The sequence below is a fragment of the Uloborus diversus genome, chromosome 2, assembly GCF_026930045.1.
Source record: "Uloborus diversus isolate 005 chromosome 2, Udiv.v.3.1, whole genome shotgun sequence".
NCBI classification, from domain to species: Eukaryota; Metazoa; Arthropoda; class Arachnida; order Araneae; family Uloboridae; genus Uloborus; species Uloborus diversus.
The window spans coordinates 186768341-186782522 of record NC_072732.1 but is presented as its reverse complement, the minus strand read 5'-3'; the positions used below and the strand labels follow the sequence as shown (position 1 = coordinate 186782522).

Below are 14182 nucleotides of genomic sequence, written 5' to 3'. Positions count from 1 at the left end.
AGCTGCGTTTTAAGAACCTCGCTATTTTCATGGCTATTTTTTTTTCCGCTGTCACTGTTATACATTTTACGAAAAATGCAAACTTTTCTATTCATAAATTTTAAATAAGTATAAAAATATTCCTATTATGATTTAATATTGTAATTTATCTGTTACCTTTTTTTGTTTAATTTCATGACTAAAAAAGTCTACGTGCAATCTTTCCACTTTAATTACGTAATTTGTTGACGGTTTCATAGTTTTATTCTTAATTTTTTTTGAATGATTAAACAACATAATTTAATGTTTTTTAACTATGTGTAGTTAACCTAAATCCATACATTATTACAATATTACTGAAATCTTAGTTATATGTTCAATTAAAAAAAAAGTCAATTGGTTATTAAACAGACTCTTTGTTTTTATTCCTTTTTCTTCTTTTTTTTTTTTGGCTGTTGTTCTTTGTCTTCCATCATACAGCAGTCAAAAAAGGAGAAGCATAACTACACCCTATACAGATTGTACGTAGTACGATCCAAAAGTTCGGGGGACAAGCTGTACAAAACCTTACCCAGAATAGTTCACATTACCGAAGCACATCCACCTTCAAAAGGTCATCTTCAGGGACTATGTACTTCTGCCAGTGTTATTATAAATCATGTAATCACTCCTGGAAGCCATTTTTCGCTACCTTCTGTCATGCAGCTTTATGTTCTCCTGACGGAAGAAAGCGGCGTCTATGCAAATGTTTTTTTGCTGGGAACAGGTAAAAGTCACACGGAGCTAAGTCCGACGAAGCGTTATATTATTTGTTTGTCATATCAGAGTATTGGCCAATAGAACCGTGCATCCTCAACATGAAAGGCGTCTTCTTCTCCACGATGAAGTTGAAACAGCAGCACAAGAGACCTTACAGGAGGGTGCGATAAATGTCTTCCAGGAGTCCTTCTAAAAGCTATACGAACGTTGGCTGAAGTGCATGGTCGTTCAAGGTGACTATTTTGTAGATAGATGTACTTCGGTAATGTGAACTATTCACGGTAAATTTTTATACAACTTGTCCTCGAACTTTTAGATCATACTACGTACGTGTGAGTTTTCAACTTACTATTTCATAATGTTTTTGAGTGACGTAAGTTTACACACATGAGGACATCAGAAGAGAATTTGCGATAATTAACTAAGGAGGCGTTCAAAATGGATATTTCGGTCATCTATATGTTCTTAGGTACATATGCATGTACATATGCTCCGAAAAAACTTGTGAAGTTTAAATTGGGTGATCGTAAAATAAAGAGTGAGGTTGAAATCTGATTTTTTTTTGGATTAGAATTCCTTATACGTAGAAAGGAAGTAAAGTGAAATGAATCAATAATAATCCTTTAAATCCCTGACAATCTTATCAATTAATTTTTGTTAGATTTTTTTTTTTTTGCCATCGGCCAACAGCATCGGCCATCGGCCATCGGCAATCGGCCATTTGGAGGAAAACAATCGGCCATCGGCCATCGGCCATCTTTGATCAATCGGCATCGGCCCATCGGCCAAAAAATGCCATTGGTCGAGCCCTAATATTTATTTAAAATTTCTTGACTCGTGTGCTGACTTAGATTTTCTCTTTCAATAGGATAAGTATAACTTTAAAAAGTTATTCTTTAGGTTAGCAATCAATTAGTCTATTAATTAACTCAGTTATTTCTTTATGTTTTATAAACAAATATACTGACTTTAAATTGGATAAGTACAACTGTTTTATATATTTTTTTACATAATGGCAGGTAGCTAGTCAACTATTTTAATCATTTATAACTTCATATTTGATTGGAAAATGTACCAAACCACAATTAGTTAAGCTTACCCACTTTAGGCTCAACGGTAGGTTCAAAGCAGGTTTTTCAAATATTTGTTAAGTTTGATAATAAATAAATATTGGGTTTTAAATAATACAAAAATCACTTTTTCTTTAAAGTTCAAGAACCCTGCTAGGAAATAAAACCGAAATTGTTGCAATTAAAATTCAAAAACTACAATTTTTGAGCGTTATTCGAAAACCTGCCCGCTTTGGGCCACCCTCCCCTACATGCATAAATATTACATTTGTGACGTACTCATTCCAAAATTTACTAGCCGTGTCTCTTTTTCAATAAAGGGATCATCAAAGACGGGATGGAGTGTCCGTTACGATTTGATTTCTTTTTAATATATTATAAACTAGCTGCGTCACCCGACTTTGCAAGATTTACCTCGAAAATAAAAAGTAAGTCAAATGATGTGTGTTTAATAATCAGACTTGAAAAAAAAAATATATATATATATATATATATATATCTGAAAAATTTCCCGACAGATCGTGGAAAAATAACCAAAAAGGAAAAATTTTAAATCTTCCGATTACAGGAAAAGCCTCAAAACAAAAGCAAGAATTTTATTTGTTCACAGTCGAGAAAAAAATGGCAATAGATCTTTCTTATCAGTGATTTTATTGACGATAATTAAAACTGAGCTCCCAGTAGACAATAAGTTTCCGATTTTATTTTGGTGTTCCTTTACCTAAAAATGCGTACAACTTTTGTCCTGTTGACTTTACAGCCTTATTGATGGTTTTGAAATCCAAGAGAAGTAGATCTACTTCAGAGGTATTTTTACGGGCTTTCAAATGAGACTAAAATCGAACCGATCGGATAATTATTTCTGGTAGAAAGAGTCTTTTAATGCCATTTAAGGTCCTGAAACTAAAATTGGAACTGTTCGGTACTTCTTTACATCCATGCTTCTTTGCCGCTTGAAAATCCCTCTACGTTCCTTCTCGGGTGCCCAGGTATGTCCCTGTCAAATTTGGTCGAGATCCGACATAAACTCGATTTGTATGGGGAACATGCATAGATATATGCACATATATTCTTTGTTTTATTTATATAGATTTTCTGGAAATAACACAGTTTTGTATGAGAAAAACGTGTAACAATGATGAGAAAGAGGTCAAAAATGGCTGAAGTAAAGTTTTTAAATTGTTCCCCCCCCCCCCCTGCTATTTACAGTGGCTCCCAAAAGTCTTCGTACACCTACCACTTTCAACGAAATAGGCCCCAATCCATTGGTTAGAATTAAAATTTCAGAATAGGTATTTAATTATAAGATCTATGATAAATTTTTAACAAAACTACATAAAAAGTTTTTAAAAAATATTAAAACTTAATTTTTTAAAAATCAAAAACCAAAAAGTGCCGGAAATTTTATCTCACAAAAGTCTTCGTACACTTCATAAAATGTCTATATATTATTGAATAATCTAACTTTTGATTAAGTTATTAATTAGTAGAATATGATACAGTATTCATAACCCCTTTTAAACGTCTGGGAATAGATTTCAATCTTTTTCTTTCTTTTTTTTTACGTAATTTCTGAGTAAGTGTTCAACCACACTTCGAATCTTACTGTTTCTAGCTCTATTTTCGTTTTAAAGCCCTTTTTTCGTAATCTAGCCTCCAGATATCTCTAAATACATTACATTAAGTTAAAATCTGGAGATTGAGGGGGTATTTTCTAAATTTTAGGACAATTTTCGAGGCACTAGACGCACACATTGAAAACCGTGTACTTCTTATAGTTATTTTGATAAAAAACAAAGTTGTTTCCAATAACCAAATTTTTGGCTAAGAATTCAAAATTGGTTTTTAAAATATTTAAAGGAACAGCATGATTCATTATTTCATCAAAAAATTACAAACTACCAAGTCTTGATGCTGATATGTACCCTCACACTAGAACACCTCCACCGTCCTGATTAACTGATCCAAATAAGTTCTTAAGAATAAGTTCCTAATCTTTTCTTCTATTTACAGTTGTACAATAATTTAACAAAAAATGTTGAATCAATTTTTATCTGCAGATAAGACGTGATTCTAAAACGTTTTTAGCTTATTTATCGTTGATTTTGCGACGAAAAGCGTAAGTTTTCTGGTTTTTCGCGCGACCAAGAAAATTTCTGCGGAAGAGGTCCCATTTAATCCAGCTGATCAGAGAACTTGGCGGACAATTTTAGGTAAAAATTAAATGTAAAATGTTTCATTTAACTCTGTAGAAACTTTTACAGCACTCAAATGTGTATTTTTCATAAATTTTTTACCTTTAAATCTCCGATCACGTTTTGTCAACTTGGCAGGTTGACCTTTTCTTACCTTGTTTTCGGTCCGATTCCTTTCTTTAAAGCATTTTATCAAGCACTTTACTATACATACAAATAAATTAAGTAATTTAGAGACATTTCAAATCAATTTACCTCTACTGTGGGGAAAAAATTCAAATTTTGAATGGTGTTTGCGGTTTTTTACGAATACCAGCCATTTTACAGTAATAAGCCCAATATTAAAGAATAAATAAACAAAAAATTAAAGGCAAATGACTTATGAGGGTCAACACAATGCAAAAATATTAATAAAACGGCATATGATAATTTTAATCGTGAATTTATTCAAAAATATTTGAGTGTACGATGACTTTTGTGGCGTGTTATTTCTCTGTCTCTTCGTTTTCTGACCCATTTCAAAAAGAAGATCGGTCAATATTTTGAAAAAAACCAATGGGTTGTTTTTAGAATGACATAGGAATGATGTAAAAAAATATTGGACTTCATATTCGAATTCTGTTTCGAGTTATTTTGGTTTTATTAAAGAATTTCAAAGTGTACGAACACTTTTGGGAGCCACTGTATTTATTGTTTGTAAGAATTTTGACCACTATGCTCTAGCCTTTCATGGATTCATTTGCACCAAAATAATCGTTTAAAACTAATTTTGAAGTTTTCGAATACGGTAAAACCTGTTAAGTTGACCACCAGTCTAAGTTGACCGCTATTTACAGGCACAGAATCAGACCTATATCATATAATTCAACCTTTATAAGTTGACCTCCTGTGTAAGTTGACCACTAAAGTAGTGCACCGCAAGTGGTCAACTTATACAGGTTTCACTGTAAAATATTTTTTAGCCCATCGCTTTAAAATTAATGCACTTTCTTCATAAATTAGCTTAAGTTTATGTAGAATTTTTCATTTCACTTTACTCTCGTTTTTTCTACCATTTTCAAATTGACTGTTCTTTCAATTTATCATTAGATGATTTTTATAAAACTTTCAATGACGTTAGGTTCCACTGTTGGAAGTAGATCGTTTTGTTCTTCAGGTATTTTAATTATTTTTCTAAAATCATTTTTATTTTCTTCTGTATCTGATATGTTATAGAAGGAAGTATTAGATTTGGAAAAATTTTCGAGTTCTGAATTTCGATGTGTGCTGAATAGCTGAATCAATTTTGAGGATTTCCGAAAAATATCTGTTGCAGTGAATTTGTGTGTGACCCATCTTTTTTGGATATGCGACTGCAATTTCGGTAAACTTCCAGTTGAGCTCCTCCTTTGTAACGCTCAAAAAACGCCCTCTTTGCCATTAAGAGTAATCTAAAACTGAGTTTCCAGAACTGCAATCTTGAAAAATTTATGGGGAGAGAGCCCCTGAACCTTCCCTCTTCTTAACAGGATCAAAGACTATCTGCAATTGCCTTTTTGGAGTTTCAATTTCGAAAAAATTGCTGGGGGAATGCCACCGAACTTCTCCTTCCACTAACATTACCAAAGATCTATCAAAATTGCGTTTCTTAATCAACAGCATTTAAGTGAAGTGCCCCTCTCCCTTCCCCCACTCTCATCAAAATCATTAAAGAGTCATTCCATTTCAAATCAGGCAGGCAGGTATGAAAAGTGTCATATGACCATCACCGATTTTTTTGAAAAAAATACAGTATTTACAACTAAGGTACATATGAACTATCCCAAAAGGATTTTGCAAGAAAATTTTTTTTTCTTCAGTTACAGCCTATTAAAATTCTGCACAAAATCCGCCATTTTGGAAAAAACCGGCAAAACACTCCATTTGAAATGGACACTATTTCAAAAGTATTTAACCTATTCGAATAATTCTTTTTTCTAAAAATAAATAAGGACCCATATATCCTCTAAACATCGTTTTTGAAAGTTTAGTTAGGTTTTTTGATAAAGAAAAAAATTCATTTTTGCCGCCAAAAAACTGCATTTTTACCAATTTTATGATTTTTTTTCTCCATGAAAAAAAAGTTTTTTTTACTAAACGGAGATGGCAGTCTAAAGCCCTTATATGATAGTTTCATAACATATTTTATTAGAATCATTGAGTGCATACAGCCTCGTAAATAAAATTTGAAATTTTGAAAATTTTCAAAAATTAGCGATTTTTGAAGTGATTTTACTCAAGAAACCCATTTTTTAAAAATCTAAAAATTGGCTCATTTGTACCCCATATAATGCTTAACTAGTGGATAGACACCGCATCCGGTATTTTTTCCCATAAAATGTTTTATGATTTTTTGAAAGTGACCTTATCGCCCATGACATGCATGTAAAATAAAAATGTCTAATAATTTCAGTCGCTGAAAATCTGATTATATTAATGCCTAATAGCTACAAAAACGGTGCACTTTATCAGGAACAACTAAAATCTTACTGACTTTTAATAATATATCAGTAACAAACTGCTTTGGATGATCCAGTCAATTCGTCTTTTTGTAAGACTCTGTGTGTAGTTTATAGGTAGAAGAGCCTTTGGTGATTATATTAATGACTAGCTATGATAATGATGTACTTTATCAGTAACAGTTAAAATCTTTCCTTTTTTTTAATAAATATTAGTTGATTTCGTCTCCAAAGCTATGCATTCACCGTTACTTTCATATGCAGCAACAAATCATAATTTTTCTCTTTCAATAGTCATTCTCTTCAACTCAATTACATGACAGGGGAAATCATCAAAGGGAAGAACAATACAATGCATTTAAAACGATTAATTTTAATTTCGTGCTTTGGTTGTCATTGGCGAATGTTGTCACATAATTTTTGGATCGTACCTCTTATGATTACTTTTATACGTAAGAATATTTATACTAAATTCAAACTGTAAAACTCACTTGTAGTTTAAGAATTTAAAAAGCCCACCTGTTTTATGAGAGAAGTAATCAATTGAACATGGTTGTAAGTTGAGGTAACCAAACAGATCTCAATAAAGGTGACTATTATAGCCAGGGATCCAATTTCTAACAAAAGAAATGCAGGATCCCTATAGTCTTCAGAACTTGTTTTAATGCTTAAGTGGCCTGAATTCGGTCAAAAATACAAAAATTCGAGTAAAACAAATAAGGAAGTATGGGAGCTCAGCTCCCATAACAATTAGGAGCTGATCAGCAGAAAAATATATTTATATAACGAAATACACAAAGGCGAATTGGCTGAGTCATCAGATATTTTGAAAAAAACTGCTGGCTTTTATTCAGAATGGCATAGGAAGGATGTGAAAAAAAAATTGGACTTCATATTCGAATTCAGTTTTGCCTTATTTTGGTTTTACTACAAAATTTCAAAGTGTACGAACGCTTTTGGGAGCCACTGAATTAGTCATTAATATAATCACCAAAGGCTCTTCTATCTAAAGGCTACACACAGAGTCTTACAAAAAGACGAATTGACTGGGTCATCAAAAGCGGTTTGATATCGCTATATTATTAAAAGTCAGTAAAATTTTATTTGTTGCTGATAAAGTGCACCATCATTGTAGCTATTAGGCATTAATCCATTAATATGATCAGATTTTCAGTGACTGAAATTATTAGAAATTTTTATTTTACATGCATGCCATGGGCGATAAGGTCACTTTCAAAAAATCATAAAACATTTTATGGGAAAAAAATACTGGATGCGGGTGTCTATCCACTTGTTAAGCATTATATGGGGTTCAAATGAGCCAATTCTTAGATTTTTAAAAAATGGGTTTTTTGAGTAAAATCACTTCAAAAATCGCTAATTTTTGAAAATTTTCAAAATTTCAAATTTTATTTCCGAGGCTGTATGCATCCAAGGATTCTAATAAAATATATTATGAAACTATCATATACGGGCTTTAGACTGCCATCTCCGTTTAGTAAAAAAAACTTTTTTTTCATGGAGAAAAAAAATCATGAATTCGGTAAAAATGCAGTTTTTTCGCAGCAAAAATTAATTTTTTTCTTTATCAAAAAATCTAACTAAACTTTCAAAAATGATGTCTAGAGGATATATGGGTCCTTATTTATTTTTAGAAAAAAGAATTATTCGAATAGGTTAAATACTTTTGCAATAGTGTTAATTTCAAATGGAGTGTTTTGCCAGTTTTTTCCAAAATGGCGGATTTTGTGCAGAATTTTAATAGGCTGTAACTGAAGAAAAAAATTTTTTCTTGCAAAATCCTTTTGGGATATTTCATATGTCCCTTAGTTGCAGGGACGTAACTAGAGGGGGGCAGACGGGGCTCGTGCCTCGGGCGCCAGATTTTGGGGGCGCTAAACTGACTAAATAAATGCTTAAATTTATTTTTTGAAAAAAGGACAAGTTATTAGAAGCCGCCCCCTCCCAAAAACAAAAACAAAAAAAAACAAAAACAAGCTGTGCAGGCTCTGGCAGAAAGTTTGCATGGTTTATTGTGGATAAAGAGTGGGAAGGATAGACAGAGAGAGAGAGTAGGAGGGCACAGTAAATAGCATGAATGTGTTTTCTCAGAGTGACCAATACTTGTTATATCTTATCTAAGAATTTTCCTCTCGGAGTAGGAATATGGGAGCTAAGCTGAGGGAAGTACACACCAATACAAAACAGCGGAAATGCTCAAATGTCCTTTTTCTACAATTAAACGTCATAAAACTGTCAACATGTCTTCCTCTCAGCTTTTACAATGACGAGAACTTGTCTACCCCACCCCAAGGGCCTAAGGGAAAATCGTTACACTGTTCCCTTGGCCGTAGCCCATAGTTTAGAAATTGGAGCCACTATTTTTATCCAACAGAACCATTTTCTAAAGAGTATCTTCTCTAGCTCGTACCACGTACTTTTTTCTGCTTTGTACTCCGTTCTCAGGATATTTTTTACTCATCTTGTATAGTTTTAAATCAATTTTAAGACATGTAGAAAAAACTATTTGAAGCTGAATTCAGAAAGAGAGCGAAAGACCACAGAAAAGAGGCCCCCAACAATCTTCATCTTATTTATCATCGTGATTAAATGCTAAAGACGTTAAGAGAGAAGGTAAGGCATTGTTTATATAATTTGAATGATGTAACATAAATTTGTTGAATTTTATAATTTTTCTCATTTTTGGAAAAAATCTCACACTATAATGGAGATTAAATTTAAAGTTCGGGAGGCTGCCAATTTTTCTAAAGAAAATACTAGGGTTATTTTGAGGATAAATTGAACTAAAACGATAAATTTTCTACTTAGTTTCAATATATTTTTTTCACCCACACAATATTTTAAATATGCTTAAATAATCAACATCAATCAATGTGTCGGAAATCAACCATTTTTTACGGCTCTAAACTTGAATTTTTCTTTGGTACTTTTGATGCATATTTATAATTATACTAGAACCTCGTTTATCTTGCCCCCGTTTATCCAGATCTCCGGCTTATCCAGATCAAATTTTTAAAGTTAAGAAATATATTCACTGAAATGATATAATATTAAATTATGTTAGCCGGAAGGAAACTGTCAATGTACCAAATATTTGCTCTTTATTTTGATTAAATACACAACTCCTGCATAAGACGTGCAATAAATTATAGTCATCTAATAAACAACATGGCATATTTGGAGTGTCATTCCTACACCACAGCAGCTGAACTATAAATGATTAAGTGTTTGCAAGTAACAATCCTATATAATTTTGTTACAGCGTTTTTTGCTGTAATAAAAGATAAGTCTGCTTATTTACGAAAGTGTTTTACAAATTATCCGGATTTTCGTTATCCGGATTGCTTTTGGTCCCCGCTAGTTTGTAAAATGAAGTTGTACTGTAAATGAAAATAACCTGAACGGAAGCGCACTGAAAACATATAATATTTAACATTTTTAAGATATGTGTTTTTTTTTTTTTTTAAAAAGGTTAACAGAAAGAGTTTTGATCTCAAGCACATTAGGTTTCTGTTTTTCTATTAACTGTTTCTCAGCTGTATACTATGTACCAGAGTTGGGACGTGCGACCTTTAAAAAAATTAGCTCTTGTAATAATTAATATTTAACTGTACAGATTACGAAAATTTAAAATGTGTTGCATATAAAATTATTACGATAGAGTTTAAATAAGATAATCTGTCCTTTTGAACTACAGTATGATGTCAGCTTAAAGTCAGAATAAGCCAAGTATAGTAATATTCAATTAATTTCAAGTAAGAAACAAAAACAAATAACCTACTAAATTTATTATCGGATTTAAAATTATTTCACGCATTATTGCAATACGTTGCTCTTTTGTAGTTGAATATTGTTATTTTTCTTGCGAATTTCTTCATAGTAGTATATTCGAAAGTTGTTCCTTCGAAAAATTTACCAGTGGTAAATAAAAATGTTGTCGTTAATATTTCAAGTGTTCCTTTAAATAGTTCTCAAATTAATGCTCTAAAATGCAATGATAACTTTGCTCTGGCCAGCAAACCTTCTTTTTCTAAGCTTATTGCTCCTATTGAGAAAGCTTTTAAATTTAGTGCCTTATCATCCAATCAAAAAGATTGCGTTAGGCATCTTATTGCTTCTAATGTGGACTTTAATTCTAGAATTTCCAATCCCGTCTTTACTAATACTGTTCGGCGTACTGTAAAGAATTTAACTTCTAATTCAGATATTGTTGTTACTAAAGCTGACACGGGTGGTCAAATTGTTGTTCTTGACAAAACTAATGATTTGATTTCTTCTGGTCCATACTTAGAGATTTCTAAAGATCCTAGTGAAAATGAGTTAAAGACTATTTCTTCGGCTGTCAAGTCTGTTCAGTCTATTCCAATAAATGTTAAACGCTCTGTTATTCCTTCTATTGCTAATTGCGCTAGATTTTATGCTTTACCCAAGGTACATAAAGCTGGCATTCCTTTCAGACCGATTGTTTCCAATATTGGTACGGCTTCTTATAAACTTGCAAAATATTTAGTCTCTGTGTTTTCTCCTCTTATGAGTAATAATGTATTCACTGTAAAAAACTCTATCGAGTTTGTCAAAAAAATTCAGAATTGCGTTCCAAATAATTCTTTTATGGTTTCTTTTGATGTGAACTCATTATTTACGAACGTTCCGGTCGAGGGTTCATTGTTATGCCTTCAGAGTAGACTGTCTGAATTTCATTTTACCTCTAAGGAAATTGAGGATTTAGTTTTCCTTACTCATACTTGTCTAAGGCAAAGTTCCTTTGTTTTTAATGGTAAATTTTATACTATGTTGGATGGTTTGGCAATGGGAAACCCACTTAGCCCCATCCTTAGTGATATTTACATGCATTACTTTGAGGTCAAGTTGTTTCAGAAACTACAGTTTCAATTCTATGTTCGCTATGTTGATGACTGCTTTGTTCTTATGAACCACGGTCAACTAAGCATTGATGATGCTTTATCCATTTTAAATTCCATTGATCCTCATATTCAATTCTCTTGTGAAAAAGAACAGAATAATTGCCTTCCATTTCTGGATGTTCTCGTTTCTCGAACTGAGTCCGGTTTTGAAACTACGGTTTATCGTAAACCTTTTGCTGTTTCCTTACCCCCACATAGATTATCGTCTCACCCTCCTAATCAAAAATATTCAGCTTTCAACACATATGTTTATCGTGCTACCACCTACCAGGGCTACTAGTACTATCTCTTGCACCAAGACGGAGGAGGGGTTCACCTACCATGTATACTGGTTATCTCCAAATTTTTAATTTTGCCACTTGCATCCCTTTGCTTTTCACTGCCTCAAATGTAATCGTCTCCTCCGTGATTCTGCTCCATTTGCGTTGAAATTTAATAGAATTAAATTTAAGATTTATTTAAGATCTTAATTTTGGCTTAAGGTCTTGTTTATTGTATATAGTTTATCATGTGGTGCGTTCAGCCCAATATGATATTCTGTCGTGCATATACTGAAGCTTAAACACCCTTTTTTTAATTTGCAGTTAAATTTTTTGGTCTTTTGATCATACTTATTGAATCCTTCACGGCTAATGAGCTCTTGATTCAACCTTTCAACTTTTGCTATTAATTGCTGCTTGTATTTTTCTTTTTCTCATCATTATTATTCTTTAAAATTGTTTAAAACTTGTTATATGGTTTGCATATTTTATATATTTACTTGGCTCTTTAGTTTTGCTGCGTAGCGCATCTATGGGCTTTGGGGAGGGGGGGGGAGTCGGTCTTTTCAATATTCTTCACTTGTACTATAATTATATATATATACATATATATATATATATATATATATATATATATATATATATATATATATAGGGAGCGGTGTATTTTCTCTGTTATGTTCGTGAAGGGCCCTGGTGTTGACGTTATGTAATTTCTCGGGAATTTTTTTTTTTTGCTATGTTGACTTTATGGGGAGGGGGGGGGCGCCGTAACGAGGTCTTGCCCCTGTTCGAAAATGACCCAGTTACGTCCCTGCTTAGTTGTAACTACTGTAATTTTTTCAAAAAAATCGGTGATGGTCATGTGACAGACCCTGCCTGATCTGAAATGGAATGGCTCTAAAGATTGTCTTAAATTTAGTTTTCAGGCTGCAATCTCGAAAAAAATTTCTGGGGAGTGCTTCCGAAAATTCCTTTCCTTAACATCATGAAGGGCTGCTACAAGTGCGATTTTAGAGCTTCAAATTCCGAAAAATGCCTGTCCCCTAACCATAGATAGCCTGAAATCGCCGTTTTTATGAACTACTATTTTAAAAACGTTTCTGGGGAGAGTCCCCGAACCCACCTCTTTTACATAACAGAAGATTATCTACAAGTACTTTTTTGATATTTCAATTTCGAAAAAAAATACCGGGGAGGGACCACCGAATCGTTCCAATCGATGCTACCAAACCTTCCCAATTAATGTCTAAAACTGTGTTTTTATAACTACAATTTCAGAATTTTTACGGGGGAGAAACCCCCGGACCCCCCCTATCTGACTGAATATTATACTTCCGACAAGGTTCAACTTGCTTACATCCAGTAATGACTTTATCCCAAACCAGAAAGGGTGAATCCACTCTCTGTATTTTTTTTATTTTATTTACGTTTGAAAAAAAAATCTAAACTTTTTTACTCAAGGGTCATATTGTAAGTTTTATGAGGTGAGACGTGTCAACAATCCAACGATATTTCGGTTCAGATGGTAGTAGGTAGTAGTTAGCGTTATCCCCCCCCCCTCCCCGCGTTAGTTTTCCTGGGAATTAGAAACTCGAAAGAGTGTTACCTTTAACCTTATTCGAAAGCGAGAATAGTTTTGGGGGGGATTTTGTGCCATTGAGCTTGGGGGGGATGGGCACCCCTGCCTCCCAACTCCACCTGAATGAACCCCTCATGATAATGATAATCTTGCATTGATTGCAATACTTCTTTTCCTTCGTGAAAGGAAGTACAATAAACAAAAATGTTAAATTCACATTGTAGAAGTTTAATAAAATTGCTCCTAAGCATTGCAGTTTCACGAAGACTGGAGTTACCTGCAGTTGTAGACTTTCCAACACCACCCTTCCCAGAAGCAACGACAATAATATTTTTAACGCCAGGAACAGGAAACTTTACTCCACTCTTTTTTGAAGGTTTGGTTTCTGTGCATAAAAAGCGCTAAAATAAGAAAAATAAGTTTGATTATTTCAGTGTACCGTGTGCAAAAACACATACAATATTTAGCATAATTTTCTTTCAGTCATACTATTTAAAAAAAAATTTTTTTAATATGACTTTTGGACAAAAGCATCTAAAAATTTTAACTCACTCTTAAATGTGAAGAAAGATGTAAGAAACGATTTACGTGAGCAATTGAAACCATTGTAGTAACTAAAGAGCAACATTCCAGATATTTCATAATTTCTACAATGATTTTATTTCAGTAAATCATCAGTTCTTGACATATTTAAGGATAATTTAATAAAAAGTTTCATAGTTTTGCACCGATCGAGCAGACAGCTTTTGAATAACGATACGGTTACAGCCTCATTAATTTTGAAATTTTATAATTTTCAGAATTACTTTTTTCAAGATCCCGCTGCAAAATATAAAGCTTTTTATCATTAAAATTATAATATTAATCATCAATTCAGAAAGGAATCTTTCATTTTTATACAAAACCTGAAACAT

General features: G+C 32.8%; 1 protein-coding gene across 1 annotated transcript in view; it reads right to left on the bottom strand.

Moving 5' to 3' along the window:
- The window catches only part of LOC129217568 (iron-sulfur protein NUBPL-like), a 42135-nt gene extending 28136 nt beyond the window's left edge, over positions 1–13999 (bottom strand). Inside the window, exons 1-2 of the mRNA XM_054851893.1 lie at positions 13821–13999; positions 13546–13669 (exon numbers count right to left, since the gene is read on the bottom strand). Of these exons, the coding sequence (XP_054707868.1) occupies positions 13546–13669; positions 13821–13910 (214 nt within the window). The 5' untranslated portion in view covers positions 13911–13999. The remainder of the gene's footprint in view (positions 1–13545; positions 13670–13820) is intronic.
- Positions 14000–14182: the final 183 nt, after the last annotated feature.